The sequence below is a fragment of the Amyelois transitella genome, chromosome 17 (genome assembly GCF_032362555.1).
Source record: "Amyelois transitella isolate CPQ chromosome 17, ilAmyTran1.1, whole genome shotgun sequence".
Lineage (NCBI taxonomy): Eukaryota > Metazoa > Arthropoda > Insecta > Lepidoptera > Pyralidae > Amyelois > Amyelois transitella.
The window spans coordinates 3,210,160-3,235,491 of NC_083520.1; the positions used below are offsets into that span (position 1 = coordinate 3,210,160).

The 25,332-nt window shown below is 34.2% G+C and overlaps 4 protein-coding genes and 1 non-coding gene across 5 annotated transcripts; 2 read left to right on the forward strand and 3 right to left on the reverse strand.

Moving 5' to 3' along the window:
* Window positions 1-1,000: 1,000 nt before the first annotated feature.
* LOC106143399 (uncharacterized) lies at window positions 1,001-3,611 on the reverse strand. Its single transcript, XM_013345461.2, has 2 exons — window positions 3,456-3,611; window positions 1,001-3,369 (listed from the first exon to the last, which is right to left on the reverse strand). The coding sequence occupies exons 1-2, from the start codon at window positions 3,565-3,567 to the stop codon at window positions 2,759-2,761; spliced, it is 723 nt and encodes a 240-aa protein (XP_013200915.2). The 5' UTR covers window positions 3,568-3,611; the 3' UTR covers window positions 1,001-2,758.
* A 562-nt stretch (window positions 3,612-4,173) lies between these two features.
* Window positions 4,174-10,009, forward strand: LOC106143400 (chromatin assembly factor 1 p55 subunit). Its single transcript, XM_060948768.1, has 10 exons — window positions 4,174-4,333; window positions 4,450-4,627; window positions 5,723-5,838; window positions 6,799-7,003; window positions 7,211-7,285; window positions 7,685-7,867; window positions 8,330-8,447; window positions 8,700-8,830; window positions 9,195-9,372; window positions 9,640-10,009. Exons 1-10 carry the CDS (start codon window positions 4,312-4,314, stop codon window positions 9,730-9,732), a joined length of 1,299 nt encoding a protein of 432 aa, XP_060804751.1. The 5' UTR covers window positions 4,174-4,311; the 3' UTR covers window positions 9,733-10,009.
* A 2,115-nt stretch (window positions 10,010-12,124) lies between these two features.
* LOC106143338 (uncharacterized) lies at window positions 12,125-13,955 on the forward strand. The gene has a single exon (XM_013345393.2). It carries the CDS (start codon window positions 12,977-12,979, stop codon window positions 13,922-13,924), a length of 948 nt encoding a protein of 315 aa, XP_013200847.2. The 5' UTR covers window positions 12,125-12,976; the 3' UTR covers window positions 13,925-13,955.
* A 700-nt stretch (window positions 13,956-14,655) lies between these two features.
* LOC106143401 (homogentisate 1,2-dioxygenase) lies at window positions 14,656-20,772 on the reverse strand. Its single transcript, XM_013345463.2, has 10 exons — window positions 20,632-20,772; window positions 20,100-20,272; window positions 19,535-19,631; window positions 18,646-18,823; window positions 18,195-18,315; window positions 17,812-17,942; window positions 17,281-17,435; window positions 16,649-16,775; window positions 15,598-15,779; window positions 14,656-15,154 (listed from the first exon to the last, which is right to left on the reverse strand). The coding sequence occupies exons 1-10, from the start codon at window positions 20,644-20,646 to the stop codon at window positions 15,020-15,022; spliced, it is 1,314 nt and encodes a 437-aa protein (XP_013200917.2). The 5' UTR covers window positions 20,647-20,772; the 3' UTR covers window positions 14,656-15,019.
* On the reverse strand, window positions 15,993-16,074 carry Trnas-uga (transfer RNA serine (anticodon UGA)). The gene has a single exon. It is a non-coding gene; the product is annotated as a tRNA-Ser (tRNA).
* Window positions 20,773-25,332: the final 4,560 nt, after the last annotated feature.

The window sequence follows — 25,332 nt, forward strand, 5'->3', positions numbered from 1 at the left end:
TATTTTCCTTAGTTAATTATCTTTGTGCTTTTTGCAACATATTTTTTTGTTTAGATCACCCTACGTACTTATTTGATTTAATAACATCATATTGTTGTTTTGTTGTATGTCATTTATGCTTTGAGTAACTATCTTGAGGAAAGTGTTTGTTACATTTAGGTTTTAGAAATTTAACTTAAAAAAAAAAAGAGGATATCAATCTCTTTTACTAAAGTTATATCATAAGAAGTTCCTATAAGGAACCGAAGACAGAACTTCTGCTTCTAAGATGTCAGTTGAAATTCGAACCTGTCCCTTATTCTTCACTATAACAGGCAAAGTCAGGTTGTGAATATGATGGAAGATAAAAGAAGTAATATTTCAGTCTTTGTGAGACTGTTGGCTGTCTACTTCTTACTATAGACTAGACGTTATCGATGTACCTATGTGTGTTTACCTTTTTTACAGGTGCAAGGAACTATTGGCATCGTAACTAAAACAACTGATATCAGTTTGAGTCCTTTTTTAATTTAAAGTGTTATTATTACAAAATATAATTAAATAAACCTTTTATAAATAACCGATTTCCTTTATTAACACATTGTAGTGGTTTTCCAAAGATTATGTACTAGAACGAAGCGAATTCGCCACACGTACGGTTTTTTTTAAAGTACAGTAAAGTTATAAATGTGGATGAAGCAAAAGAAATATGCAGAGATCGTAGCTAGTAGAAAGATAGTAGTCACTGCCTACTCCACCGGGAAAGAGGCGTGATTTTATGTATGTACAGTATACCACCTAGGATACGAAAGTGACTTCTTTCAAATTTGATCTGATATACTTACAATGCCAAATAGAGGCCTAAATAAAATTAAAATAATTATATATATGAATTATCCGAAAGATGAAATTTACCGTAATATCTATACGGATTAACTCTTCGCATGACGCACACGTAGCACTCATTAATTATAATTAAATAATTATTTATGTTCAATTTTGTAAGGTGAATACTGTGAATATAATAATTATAATATTAATTTACTTACAATGATATTGCAAATTGTGATAAACAAATGAAAATTAAAAGATTAGTGCAAAATCTAAATAGTTTTCTTTCGCCCATTTTGGCCCTGGTAGAATGTAATTATACTATTAAAAACATGTTAAATAAGTAATCACAACCAAATAATTATGGTCTATAGCGTTAGTATTACTAATTTCAAAGCTCAAATTCCAATAAATCGTCGATACAAGTGATTCTAATGTCCGTCCTGACCCGGCAACAATTTCAGTACTGCCCCCTTTGAGAAATGCTCATTCAGCGAAATGTAGATTACTTGGTGACTATTAATTATTCGTTAGACTAGTCATGGAACAGTAGCATCGGCCGCAGCACTTTCCGCATTCAAACAGTGTTGCAACTAGTGCCAGACCTGAGGTCAGACGATGACAGATCCGTTTCCAGTAGGATTATTCTTACTGCGCCAGAAACCAAGCTATTACATATTAATAATAATATAAATAAAGACCTAAAACAGAGAATTAGATATCTATTTGAAAAGACTAAGATGAAGGTGAAGATTGATGCTTTTTATGATGATGGTTGACATTATAGCTTCAAATTTCCATTTAATCATTATCTCTACCAAATATGTAAAATATATATTGCTGAATATTATTTGTAAATTTCATTCTACGATTTGTGTATGTTGCCTTAGTAAACTCTTTAAAAAATATGGGTTGTTATTATTTGTTGTATAATTTACTTGTTTATTATTAAATATTCAATTATTACATACTAATTGCTATAATATTGTAACTATGTAAAATATTAAGTTTTGAATTACTTCTGGAACCACAACTTAATTTACATAGTGAAATCCCAAGCTAAAAGAAAATTAAGACAATGTGAAAGCACATAGAGATTTAAAGTGTTTACAATAGGCCATTAATATAAAATTATTGAAAAATACAACTTTGTAATTTATATCAAAATATTGTACTTACTTACATTCTTTACTTACACAAGCATGAAAATAGTTTAACAATCCTAATTTGGCATACTATTATAGGTAAATATTCGTTTCAATTAACATCACACACACTTATACATCATTAATTTTTGAAGGTACACATCATTAATTTTTGATTTATGAATTAGAAAAAATAAATAAAATAAATTAAATGCTAAATTGAGTAAAAGCAAAAGATAGTATCAGTCAATTATAAAAAAAATAGCTGAGCACTATTAATATTTACAATCATTTTACCTGAAAATGTGTCATTTGCTAATGATTGATGCTAAGAAAGTTATAATAATGATTAAGTTGCAAAAAGACATTTCACATTTAATAATAACTTGGTGTTTGCCCAATAGTGAGGCACAAACAGGTACTTATAAATTAAGCAGTAATTCTGTTTCATATACAGGCACATTATATTGCAATTAATATGTTATCTTAATAATGCCTTTGTGCAACTAAACATCTAAAAATTGGTAACAAATATATATACAATTCAATATATCAAATTCACATTTGCATGGAGTTATTGAGCAAGACTTTACTAAAATCAAAAATTCTGCTGCTATGTACAAACTGGTATCTAATTTAACAACTAAAATGGCAATATGTGACTAAAACGCACACTTGTCACATCTCACTTACATAAAAGGCACAAGCAATCAAACTATGAAACATTCCCACCACAACTAGCCTGCTACTGTAAGAAAGTGCTCAGTCAACAGATACCTCACCGACAGGGTGAGAAGCAGTCACTATGTAATAAAGCAGTCCTTTAATAACACATACAATGACTGTACACAAATAGTCGTGAAAAGGTAGATAAATATGTCTTGGAAAATGGCCCCAATCCATTGCGAGATGTTTAGCGCTTTCTGTATTGCATTTGCCTGCCCTGACAAACCATTTAGTAATAACAACACATTAGCTAATTTGGAACTACTTTGTACTGGGAAATATATCTGCTTTGTTATGGCATACATTGCAAATGGGAGGAATATGTAGTTGTTATCGATGGGCATTAATGAGAAACTGTAAAGGACTTGAACCAACAATGAAAGTAGCACTAAGTCATATTTGTAAACAGTTATCTTTTCCCAAATTGTTTGATTTTGAACAGAGGTTGTAGATGGGGCCGAGAGACCCGAGAAGGATGTGACATCGCTGACTATTTCTGTGTCTCCAGCCGCGACCGTGTCTTGCCTGTGGCTCAGAGTCAAATTTGACAACAACTCCAACGGCTCGCTTTCGTTAACCAACACGCCATTGTTCAAAGAAGCTTTAGAGATGCTACTGTTCTCTGAGGCTATGGCTACGAGAGGTACTTCTAGTGGCTGCTCTGGATTGTGACATCTAATAGGTGATGCTGAAAAAAAACATGTTCCTTCATTTGTTTACCAAAACACGAAACATTCCCACAAAGCCTACGTGCAATTATTTTAAATATCTTACATTTGGAGCTTTCTGTACTCGCTTTACCAGCTATAAGTTGCAGTCTATTGCTAGAATTGTCTAAAATCCTCTTTCTTCGAGCTTCACGACGGGCTGCAGCAGAATCAGCCATTTTCACTCACGTAATTGACTTGACTTCACAAATAATTTTGACAGTTCTATTTCTTTTCAATCGGATGACAAAAAGCAAATTGACAATGACAACATCACCTAAAAATACTGACGTTAGGCTTTTTCTGTAGAAATTCAAAGGACAAAGCATCAAATGAACGGGACCGGCAGCGGCTCACCGATTGTGTTGGCTTTTCGTATGCTATTTATGTACTAAAAACTTAAACGTGTATACATTTATATATATAATAGTAGACAAAAACGCACAATTAAAAGTTTAAACAACAACAACAACATAACTATCATTCTAAATATATAATGTTGGTTTGTACTTGGTGTATGTAGAATAATCTTAGTTACAGGTTTGGTTGGAGCACTGCGTAGAATGGAATACATAAATGAATGGAGTTTTTAAAAAACGGAAGTGACGTTTAATTACTTATTGAACACAAATACTTTTCAAATTAATTAGTTAAAATAATATTAATAAAAAGAAAATAAATTATTAAAAAATATTAATTATTAATTGAGTATTTACTGATTATTTTCTTTACAATCACTCTTCGGTGTTATTTATTAAAAAAGCAATTTCACTTTTTTTTTAATACCGGTAGTCGCTCTCTTGTCTGTGAACAACAGCAACGCCAAGGATTTTTGTTGTTTGCCGCCTTTCGGGCCGGTTAGTTTTTGAGAAATTATCACTATCTAGTCCTTTTTGGTGAAGAAATTTGTGAGATAATATATAATGGGAGATAAAGGAGATGGAGGTAACTGATTAATAATCATTCTTTTAAAGTTTGAATGAAATCGTAATGACAGCCACAATTTTTTTGGTTATTGAGTTCTACCTTTCCGTGTATTTATTATAAATCATGTATTGTAGAAACCTTTGATGATGCGGTGGAGGAGAGAGTTATCAATGAAGAATATAAAATATGGAAGAAGAATACTCCTTTTCTATATGACTTGGTAATGACACACGCTCTGGAGTGGCCGTCGTTGACCGCGCAGTGGTTGCCCGACGTGACGAGGCCCGAAGGAAAGGACTATTCTGTGCACAGGTACTTACATTATTATTGCTGCAGTTTCTTATTTGACCAAATGTATCTCACTTTGTCTCAGTCAGCATAGCTACCTTATCATCAGGACTGAGGACTATGATGTCTGTAACAAGCAGTCCAGGACCTGAAAATTCTATATGTAGTTGATTTCTTACTGATATGCCAAATTATTATCTTAGCCTAATTAGACTCCATTTCAGAAGATTAAGGGAAAGTGATCTTATTAGCTGAATAAGATCACTCTCCCTTAATCTTATAGCTAATATACAGTTTTTTTTAATAGTTTCAAAATCAATATTTTATTCAGAAAATAGGCCTAGGCTTATTCACATTTTCACATTCCAACTATGTAACCTAACCATATGTAAAGCGACAGTACTTTCGTTATTGTTGTATTGTTCCTAAAATTACATTTATCAGTGGACACAATAATTATGTTTGCATAATGCCTTGTAAGCAAAGTTATTCAATAAAGAATATCTTAGATTTTTCTTTGTTTTTAAAATCAAACCAGTAATGAAAATATATTAAACAAAATTATAGTCATTAATATGTCAAAAATGTTATACTTACCTACTTGTACTTTATAAACATATAATTTTATACTTTCATATATAAGGATCTTAACTATAGTAATATTATAGAAAGAAAAGAATTGTTTTCATTGTAATAAAATTAATTTGATAATACAAGAAACAACGGCCTTTGTGGTGCATCGCGCTTGACTGTGTCACCGGAGGTCACGGGTTTGATTCCCGGCTAGGGCATGATGAGAAACAAATTTTCTCTAATTGGCCTGGGTCTTGGATGTTTATCTATATAAGTATTTATTTTTTATTATAAAATATAGTATTGTTGGTGAGTTAGTATCTCGTAACACAAGTCTCAAACTTACTTCGAGGCTAATTCAAACTGTGTTATTTGTTAAAAAAAAAACCACAAATTGAAATATTTATACTACAAATAAGCAATACCTGTAGGTATGAAAGAGTTTAGAAAGGCTCCAATCTACCCCTTTCTTCACCCAAATGTAGTGAAAGTATTATTTGTGGTGGAAATAAACTATAGTTTGAATAAATTTTTCAATACCCTCAGATTGATTTTGGGCACCCACACATCAGACGAACAAAACCACCTGCTTATAGCGAGTGTGCAGCTCCCCAATGAAGATGCACAGTTTGATGCCAGCCACTACGATAATGACAAGGGCGGTAAGTATCTTGGTAATTGTTGTCATCTGATGTTTGTCCTGGTTACATTCTATCTTTCCTCTTTGCTGAGGCTGAATCCATTAGTACACCTACACATAAACAATATAACATAAAATATACATATAATCACATCTTTATACTTTACAGGGTAGAGAGATACAGGAGGGACAGCAATCTCACAAAAGACTGAAAGGCCATGTTCAGGTGTATGGCTTAGATGGAATTAAGATGAAAATAGTGACAGGTTGCTAGCCTGCCTAAAAAAAAATCCTAAGTTTATTAGCCTATCCCTAAGTCACCTTTTACAACAACCATGGGAGAGAGATGGAGTGGTTTTATTCTGAAGTGCTGGGAACCACATGGCAAATAATTTACATGTTGCCACATTTTGGCTATTGAGTGTAGAATTTAAGCCAAAAATCCTAAATAACAATCAATTTGTTCGTAACCACAATGTGACAGGTTGCACTACCACAAGATAGTGGAAGTATTCAGGTGGCTAAAGTCTAAATATTTCCACGAAAATAGTTGTGGTCCACAAACCAGTTACAATGTTTCTTGGAACTTCTCAACAATATTTTATCCCATTTTGGTTTTGAAAAACTTTTAGGAAATCCATTTTTAGTGTCTGATTCTCCAAAAAAGCTACAGTAAAACAAGAGTAAGAATATGAGCAGTAGTTTCGATTGTCTTGTATGTCAGTCAGTAAACTTCAGTTCAGACTAGAGACGAGACGCGCCGTACGGTGCAGTTAGAACCTTTCTGTTCTGGCAGCTTAAGTTAAATTTTGAGTCTGGTATAATGAAGCGTCTCATCTGGATGTGGACAGATCCACAGAAAAGATTGCCGGCTCATGTTAAGGACTCCTTTTGCCTTGATATTTTACACACAAATTTTCCTTGTAAGTTTTTGTTAATTTTTTATTATATCAAAGAATATTTTTACTTCAATTATTTCCAGAGTTTGGTGGTTTCGGATCAGTGTCGGGCAAAATCGACATTGAGATAAAGATCAACCACGAGGGGGAGGTGAACCGGGCGCGGTACATGCCTCAGAACCCCTGCGTCATAGCCACTAAGACACCGTCTTCGGACGTGCTTGTATTCGACTACACCAAACACCCCTCCAAGCCAGAGCCGTCAGGAGAGTGCCATCCTGATCTAAGGTAAAAATTAAGTTAACAGCAAAAGTAATTATCTATATAGTGTGTATTTTGTTGTCTCTCTCATTACAGTTTATACACAAAAACGGTAAATGATACCTAATTTGTAAGTTAGGTAAATAAAAGTTACTTGTAATTTATAAAAAGTATTTTGAATTTTTTTCGTGGAAATGTATACATTATTTATTAATAACAATAACAATGTTGCAGATTGCGAGGACATCAAAAAGAAGGTTACGGTCTATCATGGAACCCTAATCTCAATGGGTATCTCCTATCAGCCAGGTAATAAGGATTTATAATAAAAACTTCTTTAACGCTTCATGATACATATGCTGCTCTTGAGGTGTATTTTGGTTTGCTTTCACTGAAAAAAAGTAAATAGATAACAATTTAACGCAAATTAAAAAAAATAAAATAATGAGTTGACGAAGTTTGTTGAATCAACAAGAACAAGAAAAATCTTCACAACTATTATTTGTTACCCGAAGCCGCGAAGGAGGACCGCGTGGATACATTTTTGTAATTACCTACGTGAATGCTTTCGTATTCAAGTCCCAAGTTGGTGTTTCCAAAAACATATTTATATTTTCAAGGCAGCGTAAATCTTTATTGATAAAGTGAATCAAGATAAAGCTTAACATTTGTTAACAATAAATAAACTGTTAATACGGTACGGTACAGTGACGACCACACAATCTGCCTGTGGGACATCAACGCGACGCCGAAGGAGGGCCGCGTGATCGAAGCCAAGTCCGTGTTCACCGGACACACCGCCGTCGTCGAGGACGTGGCCTGGCACTTGCTGCATGAGTCTCTATTTGGTTCTGTGGCAGACGACCAGAAACTCATGATTTGGGACACCAGGTGGGTGATCTTGTTTTGTTTAAGAAGAAAGACCAATATAACATTAAATCTCGATTACATCTTTCTACTTGTCATGATAATTTGCAATTAAACATGTAAGTATTATGTGTATCTAGGGTTGCAATGCACTAAGTTAATGATTTAGACAAACTTACTTTTGCATATTGAGATTGAGATGAGATAGAAGTGGTAAACTTCGGTGAAATTTGACGCCGCAAGTGATAACTGGCACCATCATTTGCAGTTTTCCTTGTCAGTTTGCTTCATAATTCTAATAACCATTTGGCAGCTTTAAATCTGCGCTGAAGATGAATGCGGCCGGTCTTTCTAATAGATTTAAGATCTTATAATTTTATTCCGGTACCATGTTAAAGCCAACATCAGCAGAGTTATTCGACAGTTTCCATGTCTATGTAGTCAACTTTAACAAGCAGAAATGTAACAATAATTTTGTTTGTTCAGATGTAACAACACATCGAAGCCGTCTCACACAGTGGATGCGCACACCGCCGAAGTGAACTGTCTCAGTTTCAACCCTTATTCCGAATTCATATTAGCGACTGGCAGCGCCGACAAAACTGTGAGATACTCTTTTAGTATATATTTATATATTTAGTATATTGATTATGTTAAACGAAGAACAAAATTTTAAAAAAATAGTTTCATCTCAACATCCACCTTGAAATCAATGAGTGAACATTGTAGTTTTGTCAACTTATAAAAGGTTTAATTGAATTGAAATTGAAAGACTGCCACCATTTTATGTTCCAGTGTAATTTCAGTCTCACCATATTAAGGATGTAATAAATAAGATATATATTTTTCCTTGCAGGTAGCATTATGGGATTTACGTAATTTGAAATTAAAACTTCACTCGTTCGAGTCGCACAAAGATGAGATATTCCAAGTACAGTGGTCGCCCCACAATGAGACCATTTTGGCTAGTAGTGGCACCGACAGGAGGTAACTTTACTTTTCAACACTTGTCTGCTAATGTTCCTAGCCAATATTAAAAGGCTTGTAATAAATATTTCCTTTTGAACAGTTTGTCTCTGAATCTGACGTTTATTTAGATAATTTAATGATGGATGGATCTATTTAAATTTCTTGTGTGTTTGTGTTCAAGCTTGGGTTATACAATGACAATTTTTTTCACAAACAATAAATAAACGTTCTTAATACATAATTACGCAATGTTTAGACGTTTCTTTTTTCGATTTCATTTTTTAATGGTGTAATATGACCATGTTCGTCACGTATCTTTTTTTTTGCTGCCTTACCCGTTTGACTACCGACTTTTGAAGATCATAATTAATAATAATTTTAGACTGCACGTATGGGACCTGTCCAAGATCGGCGAGGAACAAACAGCCGAAGACGCGGAGGACGGCCCGCCCGAGCTGCTGTTCATACACGGGGGCCACACTGCCAAGATATCAGACTTCTCCTGGAACCCAAACGAGCCCTGGGTCATCTGCTCCGTCTCCGAGGACAACATCATGCAGGTAAAGATAGGACACAATTTTTTTTTAAATTTTGTATCTCTAGCCTGTTTAGAACTCTTGGTTTGATCGAAAAATAGAACTGGCCACATGGAAAAGAAGGCTAGATTTCGCTACAGTTTCATTGAGAAAGTGACTTGATAGTCACTTTCTCATTCATTGTTCGTAATTTGAAAAAGTCATAGAGTAAAGAGTACATGCAAGCATAGACAGATCCATGTCTTTAGTCTATGATATAAACAAAGGAAATAAACTACGAATTTGATTCAGGTATGGCAAATGGCGGAGAACATTTACAACGACGAGGAGCCCGAGACGCCCGCCTCGGAGTTAGATACGGGGGTCAACGTGAACCACGGTTAGAGACTCGAACAGCAGATAAACGTTCCATTCTTGTGATTGTTTCGTCACGCACATTTTAGGGCACTACAGACTGGTAACACTAGTTATTCTGAATGAAAATGATGCTCTAGCTACAATATTTTTAGCTTTTATATTGAATTTGTTTTTTTTTTTTTTTAATATGAATGTTTGAATTTATTATTTCACCAATATGGTTCTGTCGATTGTATAATCAGTACTTTACCAACTAGCTATTCCATAAGTGATTAATAAATTGCAATATGGCTAGAAAAAAAAAGTAGCAACAATTGCTACGTTTTCGCTACTTCAATACTCTTGTTATTACGTCTGTATTGCGATTTATGTGTCAGAAAAAACTCGCCGTAACATATTTTTTAAAAAAATCACCTCGTCTATGTTGACGGTGCCACTGGTTGATCCGTGCGCCTAATCCATATTTATAGTTCGTCATATTACAAAAACAGGACTACTATGACAAAAAATGTATTTTAGTTGCTGTTCATGCTGTCTGCTCATTTTCACACATTTCATTTGTTACATCTTAACAGTACTTTTGAATCAAGTTATAAATAAATATTAGTCAGTGAACTTTTATAAGTCGCATCGGCAGAATAGCTTGACCCACCGTAAATTAAACACTAAATAAATCACCAAACAATATCGCTCAAAATACAGTTAGTATTGCAGTGGCTGACAGTTCACTTCTGCACAGAGGTCCCTCGGTGCAAATTATAAAAGTGTTTATACTGTACTGTAGGTCTATTCACGAACCTGGTCCAATTTTCACGACTTTCGATCAGACATTTGAACTTCTTGTATGTGTGCTACAAGAGTTGTATGTAAATTTGGCTAGGATAGTTATTCAAGTTCTGCACAAATTAAGACAATAGTGTTTGTTTTAACGTCATTGATTCCGGTCTAAAATTTGGACCCTTTGCAGAAGTAAGAAAGTCCTTTTTGTAAATCCAATGGCTTGCCTATTGGGAAAAGCTCAAGCTTCAAAACTCAGCTCACAATGCAACTGAAAATACACTGATAATTGATTTTTCATGTAATTTGAAATGGATATATTCTAGGAAAAATTTAAATACTTAACATAAATTAAATTATTTTTTGAAACGCACTATTTTTTGTACCAATTTAATTAGTAACTACATAACTGAAAATCATTAGTAAATATGTCGCATTTAAATAAACTAAGTAATAATTCCGATGTTTTTATTTAATTAGGCGTTCATTAAATGTTGATAAAAATATTCTGCAGTATGTACAGTACAATTTCTTTAATAGATCTCTTTTTCAGTGTATTTCGTCCTCGACGGATTATGAGGTGTAAGAAATTATTTTTTTAAATAGCGCCTGGCAAATTCTTCTGCTAAAATTTGAGTTGTGGTTCAAGTAATTTTAGTTTTATTTTATTTCTAATAAAATAATATGAGCAGTTAATTTGCTGAAGATAGATGCTATAATAGGGTACCGGACAGTAATCGAAAAAAAATCTAAGTTGTGTTTTAAAATAAAGTTTTTTATACAAGAACATCACTTAGTAAAGATTTTTAAGAAATAACAATGATTTATAATTTTAAATCAATAAATAAAGTTGCAAAAATCCAATATTTTTTATCTGTGCAGCGTAAGAACCCAAACACCAATCACAGTGGGTGACGTCATACCTCAGAAGTGATAAGTAAACAACACTGCTTTGTATGTTATTTCGAGTTATTCTACGATTTATTAGCATTTTTCTAAAAATATTTAATTGTAATTAGTTAAGAATTGAAGGACTTTACTCATAACAGAAGTTGTTGCAAGTGCTTGAAGCCGCCTATATCAAGCTTTTATCATGGAACAAGGTTAATAAAGCCGACAATAGAAATCTCTCAAAAGATTGATATTTTCATGGTCGGCAGTTTCTTTGCCACTAATACCGACTTTTATTTTGCTGAATTTCGCAATGTGAAAACATTTGTGTAAGTATTTCAACCTCTTTTTGTTTATCTTAACAACAGAAATGATTGAAAAAATAACAAACGAAAACATAACCTAAAACTAGTTTCATTGCTTACAAAGTTATTTTCACATATGTTTTTTTTTTATGATTTTAAAGGTTACATTATTATGGGTTTTGCATGTTTCTAGATCTGCGAGAAAATACTTAAATTATCCAAGCACTGATCACTTGTAATAAGGCTTGTTTTCCAAACATATGACGTCACGCGATCTGAATTGACGTAAAGTGCTGTTTTCGCGGCAATTTTAAATAAATTACGTTTTTGACGTTTTTTAATACTCCAAAAGATTTATTTATTTAAAATAATATTTTTTATGGATATATAAATAAAAAAAGATTATTTTTAAACACAATCTGAAAAGTTGTCCGGTACCCTATTATTGATGTTCTGAAATTTTTGTGTAATGGTGGCAGAAATGTACTACTATGAACGAGAATCTCATTGTCTGAAGATTGCTCTTGTACATACATAAAATAAAATGTCGTATAAAGTTTTATTTAAAGTAGGTATATCTCTGGTTCACCATATTTTTTTTTATTGATAAAATCTTTGAAAAAGAATATGACAAGATTAGTAATTAAAATCAATATAATTAAATATTACGAAAACCTACCTTTATTGCTTCTGGGAATAATTTAATAAATCCTTAAAGTTTGAAATTCAACCGACTGATTATGATTTCCTTTTTATTTATTTGATTTGCTGTAAAAGGAGCTACTTTTTATGATGTGTAACTACGCAAATCTGTAGGTATTGAATTTGCCGCGTTCAATGTTAAAGCGTTACGGTTGTCGACTGAACTACGGATTTTTTACGAGTAATAGAATGTATTTGTAAGCCGTGGTAATTATTATTATGATTAAAATGTAATAATTAATCTTTTGTTTCATTATGTTTGGTCGTTGACCTGAAGAATATGCTGAGTTTTTTTTTACATTTTTAACGGATTTTTGTTGTCAAGACCTAAACATTTAACTTTTTCAGGTGGCATGCAAATATTAAAAGTTTATTAAATAAAATTCCTGTTAAGAAATCAAGAATATAACAAACAGTCTTATTAATTAATGGATTTATCAACACAGCTGATATTACGTCGCAATGTTTTGTTGCGAAATCGATAGTTATGGGAGCAAGTTCCCGCCGCTAGGAATACACGCCACACCCGATAACGTCACTTTATAACACCCTGTTTTCGCGAAACCAACGCAGTGTAGGGCGACGCTCCCAGCAAAATGTCGCCAAATTTTATCATTTTCGTCCTCTCTATCTCTTTGACATTCGCGAAACGGTTCGGGAGTATTGGTCACGGAAGATCTTCGTCACATAGTTATCCACATTCAACTGGCTATTCCGGATCAAACAATCATGGAAATTCTTACCATCATACAAGTCATGGACACTCCTACCCTGACTCTTCCGGCCTTTCAGGAAACAAGCAGTACGGACATCAGCAAACCAACGTCCACCAACAAACGGCCAACGTCCATCAACACAACACTTACAACACCCACACATCCAAAACAGAAGTGCACCACCACTACCATTATAACCCTCCCCCACATATTACTTACGGGTCTCAAACGCTCCCAGTGTACCACGGTTCGCCACCTGTTTACGTCTACGAATACAGAGATTCTGGTAGCAGATTCGATACTTTGTTGACCGGCCTCGCTTTGTATAACCTCGGCAAGATGTCAGCCCATCACCACCATTACGACGACCGCCGCTACGAAGGTAGGCCGGGGGAAGTTTGCAAACTGGGAATTCATAAATCAAACGGTGATTACGAAGAGACGCGTATCGGCTGCCAGTTGATATCCAGTTTCATTTGGGAAGCGCAGACGGCTAGTAATCAAGTACCGAAACATACGAATACTGTAACTACGTCAGTAACGAACCAAACGGTTACTACTAATGGGACTAGCGTGTCTGTAACAGTCACGAATACAACGGTGGTGGATGCTCTCGCAGCGAAAGGGCCGTCGATACAAGTGACGCCGGGCATGACGTGCTACCTCATACGGATTTCTAGCGACTCCTCCACGATGAAAAAGACCGTGGATTGTGCCATACTGCAAACCTACGCCATGAGTTCTATGAGAAGGAATGCGTCTAAACTATTATCGCCAGTCTTGCAAATGTTAGTAATAACGAGCATGTTATTATTTTATTACATTTAGAATTTGAACAAATAATATTTTTTTTTTCTTGTATTGTGTATAATCAAAGCAAAATACATAGATAAATTTATAGTGAAAGAATCAGGATTTCGAACATATAAGTAACTAGGTTTGTTAATACTATACAAACAAAGATTTCTGCTGGATAGATCCAGACATGCTGGCGCCGTAATCTTTGTTATCCCTCGTGATAAACAGATCGATAAGACAACTTGATGTAACGCCAACAGCTGTGGATTGATTCTTTTATGTAGTGACGTAGTAGTGACTAAGGTGTATATAAAATATTTAGTTACTTAGTCACAAAAATAGCGTACTATTCATGGTGCTAAGACAGTTGTTATATATAGAAGTTAGATATTCAAAACGATATGTAGTATATGCACACTTAATTTTCAGTTTTTAGTTGAGAGATTATTTTTCTTGATAAAAGGTACTCGTATCTTCCCCTTTTTTGAATTGTAAGGGTATCGCAATATAACCACGACAATAGACTTACAACTCAATTAGTCATATTTTATTAATGAAAATAGAACAAAAATTATTTTAACATGCTGTAAGTATATAGGTTTTTTCTAATTCCAATGGTAATCGTGGTGCTAATCTAATTAAAGTACCTAATAGGATCGTGACGTTACATTGTCTGTGCGTGTCGCCGGTAGTGTTAGAGGTCACGCTTGTGTGGGCTTGGCTTTATTCGTTTTTTTTAATAACATATGTAATTCATTAGAAAAAATGCAAAGTATTTTATTTAATCATGAATAAAAGTTTTTTTACAATTGCAAGTTACTGTCATTCTTTATTGAACATAGAACTTTGGCCTAATATTTGTTTAATTACGTCTGTATCCCTTGCGGGGTAGACAGAGCCAATAGTCTTGAATAGGCCACGTTCAGCTTAGATACACAAAATTTAAAAAATGGTAATATTTTGCCAATTGTAAAATTATTGTCCAACTTATTATTATATAGGCTTATGACAAAGAATAAGAAGGTTTATACATCCTATCAACACTACTTCTTTTTGGATCTAAAGTTACATTGAAAAGTCATTTCTCTTTAAATACATGGTAAGAAAAGAGTATTTAATAAGATTTCAGACGTATATTTTATCAGAGAACAGTTTGGGCAGGTTCTGCCAGCACTCGTAGTACTTGGGGTCCAGCTTCTGGCAGGTCTCCGCCCCCCACTTGGTGATCGCCATGCTGAGCGACGACTCGAACATAAACGCCTAGGAAATTTATAAATTTAAATTTATTTTGTGATAACTTTTTGTTTGTAAATTAAAGTCGCTGTCACGATTATTTAAAATGTTGGTAATTTTTTGCTTTCATAGATAAATATCTATTTTATCAATAAAAAGTGATATCTTGCGTCATCATCGCAAATTATGTGGAAAAAGGGTTCTCTTGATAAAAAACAAAACGTTTAGCTTGAGCAAGGAGTTTGACTATGACGAAAATTCTGAGGAAACTAGTCGAAGCTTATAAGCACCCTCGGCATCGCCAGTACAGTAGTTTTTCTGTGGGAAAATAATGCATCTGATGTTAATTCAAGCCCACATAAAATCGGCCACGACCACTTCATATTCAAGTCGTCAAGGATGCATTTTCACAGTTTCGCTAAGTGGCCCAATAGTAATCCGTCCTTGACGGAAGTAAAAGTCAATGCTACCTGAGTCCCGACAGCAATTTTCTCTGGTTTAAGTTCTGCGTTGGAAGCCCCATTGAAGCATTTATCATCGGGCCCGTGTGGGGTCATCATGGAGTGGAGCGAGGCCCCGCCGGGCAGGAACCCGCCAGCCTTGGCTTCATACGAGCCCAAAATCAAGCCCATAAACTCGCTCATACAGTTCCCTTAAATAAGAAATGCATTTTTACAATAGTTTTACTCAAATTGACTGCTTTCCAATAAGGTGAAAGAGCAATCTAGGATTGAAATCGTACGCACGCATAATGTGAAACCTACTACGTTTTCAGTGAGGGCACGATTTCCACCTCGTTCTTCATTTTCTTACGCGAAAAGTAATCAGTTTGTAAAACTAATAGCAAAAACAAATAAATACTCCTCGCTGAGGACAGGATTCGAACCTGCGCGGGTATAACCCATTGGATTTCAAGTCCAACTCCTTAACCACTCGGACACCTCAGCTCTGTGGATCTCTTCAAAAACACAGTTAACATACCAACGTAAGTAAAAATAAACACATTATTATATTTGATTTTCATAAAACATTTGTTTGTCGTGACTACATAACATACACTTTCATTTATTTGCACATGTGTTACCTACATAAAGATAATGATACCAAAATAAAACATGGCGGAACTAAGAGGGGTCCTTGTTTAATTAGCCTAATAAATGTATCTCTGTAGTGTTAGAACTATGATTCTAGAATTCATAATTTTAAGTTACTTGCTAGTTTTTCATTGGGCAGACAAAAGAAATTAGACATATGTATCTATTATAGTATCGATGGCGACGTTTTTACTACCTGCCTACTTTATTACTTTTTACTTTCGGCCGTATTACGATTTATCTATGAGATTATTTTTATTCGTCCGAATACCTAAATACATGTAAATAAGGTAGGTATAAGGTTAGCCTGGATAGGTTCTGTTACGCAAAAGTACCTACCCCGGTCTAGAAAAGAAAGTAGGTAGATACTTGACTTTTTTAAGGTGAAGCATCGCTAACACGGCCAGTAGCCTGTAACAATACATACTATGATAGTAAGGCGGTCTGAACGTATGCTCTTGCACCGACCACCTCGGCGGGAAGATGACGAAGTCTGCTATGGCTGTACCAGGCTTCGTGGACGGGCATGTCAGCACCGTGAAGATGGATGGGTCCTGGGGAAAAAGCAGGAACGATAAGATCAGCACTGACTGGCTGTTTTTGTTGAGCAGTTCTTGTGGTTGCTTGATTATTGTGGTATTCTCAAAAGGGCCTTTTGGGAACACCACAATTTAGCACAGCTGGTTTTTTTTTTATAATGGCTATTTTTAGTAAGTAGGTAGTTCGTAGAAAGTAGTTGAGAATTTTTTCACCTAATCTATAAAAGAAAAAAATGATTACAAACCAAAATTGAATTTAAATATTGTACAGCTTCTGCATAACATCAACCTGCGGGAGTGTGCGCAGAAGGCTTTAACAAGGAAGGAAACATTAGGTACCATTTTAAATGGAAAATCTGAGATAATTTCAAGCCCTCCGGTCAGGAGATTATGGTAGGAATATTATTACTAACAAGGTTGTTGCCCTAAGGTTGTTAAAATTGCAAAATATAGTTTTATAGTGGAAAAATTTTATTGAAAGAATTAGAACAAAAAAGAAAAGTTAAATATGGTTTCTTACGCAATGGTCAAAGGAGACAGAGTTGATGACCATAAACTTGCTCAGGTCATATTTGTAGGGCACATAGTTGCCGTGCCAAGCCACCACATCGAACGGAGAGTGGCCCTGTTCCGCCTCGAACAGCGCGCCCTGGAACTTGTTGTATATCTTGAAACCTGTTTACAATCACAGATTCAGAACAGAATCAGAAACATTCATAGAATATTTTAACAGAACACTAATAAGAAAACTGCAGCTAGAAAGATAGAGGGGAACTTATAAACTTATAATACATAATTCTTCATAGGGCGGCAACGATAATGAGGCTTTGCTCTGCAAAACTCCATTATATGGATCCTAGGCTCTTTTCCACAGGGAGGATTCGCGATTCAGATCCCAGTTCACGAAAAGATTTTAACTAACCTAACTTCACTTTTTGTTCTTTGTTAGTTTTTTATTAAAGATCGCAGTCGCAGATATCTTTCATTGTAAGTACAATTCTTTGTGGGACATATTTGACAAGATATCACATAAAATGTATGTTTTACTTACCGGGTATTACTCGATCCTGATAGTTCGCCGAAGGAGTCTGAAAGTCCCTGGGATTGGCGAGTCCGTTCGCACCGATTGGACCTAGGTCCGGGAGCGTGAAATGGCCACCGAAAACCTCTAGTATGTATCCTCTGAAATAAAACACGTAATATTTGAGACGATTCAAGATTGTTGGCTCATCTACTCCGTAAAGGACAAAATGATTGGCTGGTGGCGCTTTCTCTAAACGTCACACGCCATTAGCCAATAGCAAGCGCGTAGCAAAATTTACATGGAGTATATACCTAAGTAGTAAGTAAGTATACAACGTCCGTCTCTGCAGTAGAACCAGTACCTATAGACTAGCTTGAAAGTAGAACACAAAGAAATTATACTATGCATACCTGGTAGGACCTTCAACAGCCACGGCGAACCTCATGCCCAGCTGTATGACCGCGATTTCATTCGGCGACACCTCCATCACGCCGAATTCTGTCGTTATCTTCAATTTCCCCTGTTGGGGCACTGGAGCAAATATTTTTAATGTAAAGCTAAGCACTGTTATTTTAATATCAATCCGGAGTAAAACTGGTATGGAAATGAACTATCGGTAAAACGAAATTACCTCGTTATTGAGAAAAAGGTTTTCTAGACGATGGCCTAGCCACATGTCACTTTATCTCTTATATTGACCATTTGGCTCTATTTACCCACTATGGAACAAAGACGCGATAATAAAAAAACAAGCATACGGTATCAGATGGTAAGCGATTAGTGTAGTAACCCTTAGCGTAATCTTCATTAGGTAATTCCCTAATTCGTGGAAACAACAAAATATTATTATCTACATATTACCAATCAGAAAGTCCCCATCGCTGCTGTAAAAGGCAGACTTCTCCATAGACGTGTTGCACAAGTAGACATGTATGGCGATGCCGCATCTTACTTTCGGGTCTCCAGCGCCGCAGACCGTGTGAAGGCCAGCGACGAAGTCCACAGGAGACGACGGTATGTCGAATGGAAGCCAACGGGACTGAAACATACATACATACGTCATATGGTCACGTCTATAACCCTTGCGGGGTCGACAGAGCCGACAGTCTTGAAAAGACTGATAGGCCACGCTTCAGCTGTTTGGCTCAATGATAAAAAATTCAAAAAAATTCAAAATTTTTTATTCATTATTATAGGATACTATTATATCGCTTAATAATTGTCGTATGGTTTAACAACTTGGTTGACGTCAAATAAATTACTTAAAAACTAAGTTTACTGCCGCTTCCAAGGCGTCAGTGCAGAAGAAGCGGTAACAAACTGCACTGCAGCATTTTCTTCAACAATTAGAAAGGTAACAACGATAGAATTGAGATTCAATCAATCGATCAATTCGCTGGATTCATAACTCTATCTAACATCTTTTCATGACTGAAACAATCAGTATTTTCCGAGTGTTATTTTATACAGTATATATGTTATTTTATACATAATGTATGTTTCAAGTTGGACCACTTCATCTTATTACCTTGGATGCAGTAAGAGCTGAATGAGGAACAAAGAACTTTCAGTCATATTAAAAACCAAGATCTAAGCGTCAGACTGATTTATTAACTAACTTGTCCACTCCGTGATTGTGATAACAGGTGAACCTTGGGCTCGCCAGAACAAACGTAAGCATGACAAACACCAAAAGAATGATGAGTTGTTTTGTTTGTAACTGAGAGTTCATAAAAACTATATATTTTACCTGATTTGGATCAGGGTGCTGTTCATCCCAGTTGTGAGTGAGATACTTGGTGACCGAGGACCTTTTGAATGGCTTGTGCACGACGGAGGGACGGATCCTGCAATCGAGTTGTTATTAGTTGAACATTGCGTCTAAATAAAATTCTGCACAACTCCCTCTGTAGACCGGTTATTCTTAGCAATTTGTGGGTTTCTCTATTCTAGAGGTTAAACTCCATGTCAGTACCCGACCGTTTTCTATAACGTAACCGGGATAAAGGGGTAAAGGTAGAGGACAGAAACTGCAAACATCAATGGGAAGAATCTTAAAATCAACTTCGCATGACTACTCATCTGCCCCCGCTAAGACGAGCCATGTGAAGCGCAAGGGTGTACTACCTACCTTTTATTTATTTATTCTTTATTGTAACAATTTGTAAAGTAAAATAGGCGGACTTTATGCTAATAGCATTACTTATCTAACAGTCTCTCATACCACTTTTTTAAGGTCTCATCGTTTCTTTTTTTATTTTCATAACTAATTTGTAAAGAAGTTGTACACTTAACATTCGACATCAATAACTGACCTGTAAAGCCAAGACCTCTTATTCTCGTTCCTGGGAGCAGTGAAGGCGCTTCCAGACAGTTGTTCAGCGTACAGTCCGTACGGGCAGCGTTGGGGACTGTTCTGACCGACTGGGAGGGCCCCGGGTCTTCGAGGGTCCTCTGAGGAAAATTCGGAGCCGAAGCCGTGTAAATACTGCAAAAAATACTCAAGTTTCTAAAATACGCTGAGAAGTTAAATCCTTTTTCGTTTCCGACGCATTAGGATAGGATCCCAGTTTATCTCTTGCGCTTAAGGAACACAAACACTTTAATATTTTTATGTTCAATTATTATGTATGGATTATTATGTTATAAATACAGATTTTAAAAATCTTTGTTAAAATCAGAGTAACAGTAGGTACCTACTTCATTTAGGTAATTTTTTAATCTAATGAAAAACGCGAGATGTTTTTTTTTAGATTCAGTTACCTACTTATTCGTTATCCAATTATATCAAGAAAGTTAATTTGGGTTTATCCAAGTCCATAAAAAATATAAGAAAATATCACATACCTTTAATTCACCCATATTTAAGAGTCAAAGATTCCTGCAGTTCACTCGACTATCTGAGACGGAATGGCGTTTTTCGAGATGTTTAGGTACTAGTCCACTATGCAAATATATCAGGTTTACAGATAAACAAGCAATGTGTTAACTTGTTATTGTAAGATTATTATAAAGTGGAAAGATTTGTTTGGATGGTTCTTCGATGAACTGTGCTATACGTTGTTTTATGTATATGTCTATGGGTTGGTCATATAGGCGCACCCCGGGCTCCGCTCTCCAGAGAGGTGAAAACGCAAACGGAAATTACGGAAGGATAATGCTAAGTGGTTCCCGGCACCAATACAAAAAAGAATAGGACCACTCCATCTCTTTCCCATGGATGTCGTAAAAGGCGACTAAGGGATAGGCTTACAAAGGGATTCTTTTTTAGGCGACGGGCCAGCAACCTGTAACTATTTGAATCTCAATTCTATCATTAAGCCAAATAGCTAAACGTGGCCATTCAGTCTTTTCAAGACTATTCGCTCTGTCTACCCCACAAGGGATAAAGACGTGAACATATGTATGTATGTATGTAATGCTTAGTTAGACTGTATTGAAATAAATAAATAACCAAACCCCTGAATATAAGTATATTAAATTCCCGCGAGAGGGAAATCCCGAAAGAGATCAAGTGAAAATTCCCACTGTATGAAATTGCATTCTTAGGCTTTTCCGGGTTTCGAAATATTTCTTATGTTATCACTAGATTTGGCAAACATTTTAAATCGGCTGTCTGCATATGGTTATATAAGTACACTTGTTAGTGCTTTAGTCGCTTCCTACGATATCCACTTATGACGAAGCCGTTACCTTTGACATTCATGTTTTTCAAGACTTTTCTATTGAAAATATGGAATATATTTAGGTAGAAATGAACTAACGCCGCTAAGCTCAAAAATATTATTTGGATTCCGAATTTTATTGAATGAACTTTTCCATTTATGGAATTATTATTTTCCATAAATGGAAAAGTTCAAAGTAATATTGCCACATATTGTGCAATTCAACCTGTTACATTAACAGAAAATAAACCTATTTTTACTATTTGAATACGTGATCAGAAACGCGTGGCCAGTATGCTAATATGCTGGCATGTCTGGTATAGTGGATTGGAATCTGTTCTTTGACATTTTGAGTATACCTGTTGCTACCGACATGAGGTAAACGGGATCACAACAAATTATAATCACAGGATGATTATTTAGTCACTTATTATTTCATAAAAAAACCGTAAAAAAGAAAAGAAATAAACCTTATATGGCAATGGAATTATATATATACCTAAGGTCAAAAAATTAATAGTAGTAATTAGAGAATTTTTTTTCAGTGCCTCTGCATCTCTATTAAATTTATGTACAAATGGTGAATAACCACCTACTTACAAAAAAATAAACGTATTTTTACCGGATAAAGCTTGCTTGTAAGATTTTGAATATTGGAATATTATATCCATGATTTTGATTTCTTTTTATTTTTTTTTAATTAATAACTATAACAAAAACAAGTTTATACTTCCGCAAAGATTTATTTATTATAGTTAGGTTATATTACAATATCAAGCAAGTACATTGGAACGATCATATTGTGTATGTTTGAGATCCCTTGTGGATTGGAGGTATTATAATAAAACATTAAAGGTAGCGTCACACTGGCCTCTTTAAAAAACATTTCTAATTAGAAAAGCGCATTCGAAAACCCAGTATTGCATAGTTAGGGAAATATCATTTTAAGATAAAAAATGATATCTTGTTTGAAACATTCACTTCAGATTTTTTTTAAAGACACATGTGACCGTACCCTTAACGTTAAGCTGAGTATCATTATCAAGACATTCTGTTTATACACCATGTAAAAATACCAAGGAAACTTCTAATGAATTTAAAATATTTTGTATTATTCGCAAGCCTTTCTTTTCCTGTAAAGTACGAGTATGTTGTGTTTACCCACTTTGTGAAAATGTAATGATATAAGAATTCAAACTACAAAACAACATAAAATAAATTTACAGTTGTTATTATACATCTTGACACGACACTCATTAGCTAACTAATGGAGGAAGGGTAATTAAAGTTACAAAATTACGAATAAATCCAAGATCTACTTACAACGTTTATAATATTATTGTTCTTATTTAATACTAATCAGCGGTCGAATCAAAACGGAAGGTATTGTCACGAGTACAATATTTTAATATAATAACAATTTCGATCAAATAATTTCATAGCTGATAAAAATGCGAACATAAAAATATCACTGGATACGGCGAATATATGGTGTTGATGTATTAAAAAATTAGAGATCGATCATACGTCTTTGAAATATCAAAGAAAAAATTAAAGTCTATATATTTAATTTCAAATTACGTCGCAAAAACATCGCTACAATTTAAATTCCGCAACATATAAAAAAATCAATTTCAATAATAATCAAAACTTTAGTAAAAACGAGGGTAAATAACATTTCAGAATTTCTAATCTCATCCAAACATTATGTTACACCAATATTATTACATAATCGCCGACCGAACAGCCGATAAACTCCTTACTAACATAAACGCAATATAACGTACAATATTATGCTAAAACAATAACTATTACATTATGCATAACAACTTATTGGTTTACACAAATCACAGTCACGAAGCGCGGTACGTACACACCAAGCCTCCATTCGTGGTACATTTTTGCCAAGTATATTTATTTATTTAAAACTTTTTGAGCCTTAATACAACGAATACTAAAGCGAATGAATGCTTTAAGACTGCAAACCGAAATCAGGTATTAATTTGACTCAGAGTAAAAGGTTAACTTTTAATGGCAAATCCATTTTTGAACCATTTATAAATTGATTTGTTTTTATTTCATATTTTAATGTTACATTTATGTTTTTATTGTAATGTTACATAAAGCTTTTATGTTCTAGTGTAATAATACAGTTTATTTTAAAAAAATCTGGAAAATGATTAATGAAGGAATAGGCTCAAACTGCGTACCACGAATTTTATAAAACAATCCCAACCCTTAAATTACAAGAACATTCAATTTATTAAAAATATACATATAGGCCGTCAAAAAATAAAAAATATGTTTACACTCTGGCAAAAAAAATAAGAAAATTCATGCTGCAGTAAATATTTTGGAATCATTAAATAACTTAAAAATAAAGTTAACATATAAATAGTATAATAAACACTGAGATACCAAAATTCGTAACATTATGTGATTATACAACATAGAAAATTAACTACACATGCAATCGCTGATTCATGTTGTTATTTAAATTGATAATATATCCGATTTCCTAAACCTACCCTAGAATATACAATAATATCACACGGCCCATACAACGGCCTTACACATACGCAATGATATACATTGATATATTTGGTAACATCAAAATTTATAAAAAAATACAACCATTATTATTAAAAACGAAAAAAATAGTTAAATAAAGCGCCATAAATCACTAGAATAAATTGGATATATCATTAAAATAAAATTAGTCACAATCAATTGAATAAAAAAAAATTAACGAAACCATTGTAATTAGCTTTAATAGCTTAAAGCTAGCAAAGGCTCGTAACAAAATTTATCAAATTGCTGTACAAAATCTACTCATACTTTGTGATATCTGTGAACAACCAGACGCATTCCGTGAAACTTGAGATTTTTTTTTCCATATTTTCTACCAATTTCACATTTTATACTGATATTTTTGAATTAACTCAAACAATAAAAATTAACAAAAATTTGGCAATCAAAACCAAATAGGCGCAATAATCAGTATAAAATGTGAAAATGTTATTTCAAATCAAGTTTCAGAATAGCGCATTTATAAGGGAACACTTTAGCTGTCATTGCCCCCACAAATTCATTAAAAAAATATCTATAGGGCACTACAGCATTGCTATAAGACGATACAAATATAGATAGATATAAATATCATTCATTTTATCAACATTGCCAGTCATAAAATTTATTAAGCAATAAAAAGCATAAACAAATATGTAATTTCTATTCTGGCAATATTTTTATACATATTATACTTACATTGTTTGGTAATCATTTATTTTAATCTTATTATTAAATAGAAGTTATATTTGTCGCAGAATAACATATTTAAAGAGATCGCGATAGACGTACATAACTTTAAGCATTAGAGTATTATCTAAGGAACTACATACTAAACTAGAGATTTCGAAGTTTTGTAACTGTCTTCCAAAAGCACGCCTTATCAGTTTTATGGGGTCCATAACGTGTGTAGGCTAGCTTTTGGAGGTAAGTCTTACAAAAACTTTTCAATAAAGTTTACGATTAAATTTTAATTTAGTTGTGCTTTTCCACCCGCTTAAGTTTTTTAAACGGCAAGATTAAGTGGCATTAGATTTGACCTTGCATCAAACTACAAGTATAATTTGATTACTTTATTTGAGATTGCGTTATATTATTTTATCAACATCGAGACCTATCCCGGTTGCTCCCTTCCTGGGAGCACGAAGTTCGCGTTTAAAAAACCTGTCGATACATAATTTCACATTCCAGTCGCCTGAAATATAGAGGTTTCCCCACTATGTTTCACCTTTAAAGACATATTATATTTATTTATAAAAATAAAACGAAGGCTCTACAGAAATCATTGAGACAACTACATGAGTATTATTTTCTT

Excerpts from the sequence above, each read along its gene's own strand:
- LOC106143401 (XM_013345463.2), bottom strand. Across the intron at positions 19,632-20,099 it reads AAGAGGTCTTGGCTTTACAG|GATCCGTCCCTCCGTCGTGC; the intron begins GTCAGTTATTGA and ends ACTCGATTGCAG. Across the intron at positions 16,776-17,280 it reads CTGTCTCCTTTGACCATTGC|GACCCATCCATCTTCACGGT; the intron begins GTAAGAAACCAT and ends CTTTTTCCCCAG.
- LOC106143399 (XM_013345461.2), bottom strand. The coding sequence starts at position 3,567 with ATGGCTGATTCTGCTGCAGCCCGTCGTGAAGCTCGAAGAAAGAGGATT. Across the intron at positions 3,370-3,455 it reads GAGTACAGAAAGCTCCAAAT|CATCACCTATTAGATGTCAC; the intron begins GTAAGATATTTA and ends GTTTTTTTTCAG.
- LOC106143338 (XM_013345393.2), top strand. The coding sequence starts at position 12,977 with ATGTCGCCAAATTTTATCATTTTCGTCCTCTCTATCTCTTTGACATTC.
- LOC106143400 (XM_060948768.1), top strand. The coding sequence starts at position 4,312 with ATGGGAGATAAAGGAGATGGAG. Across the intron at positions 4,334-4,449 it reads GGGAGATAAAGGAGATGGAG|AAACCTTTGATGATGCGGTG; the intron begins GTAACTGATTAA and ends CATGTATTGTAG. Across the intron at positions 9,373-9,639 it reads CCGAGGACAACATCATGCAG|GTATGGCAAATGGCGGAGAA; the intron begins GTAAAGATAGGA and ends AATTTGATTCAG.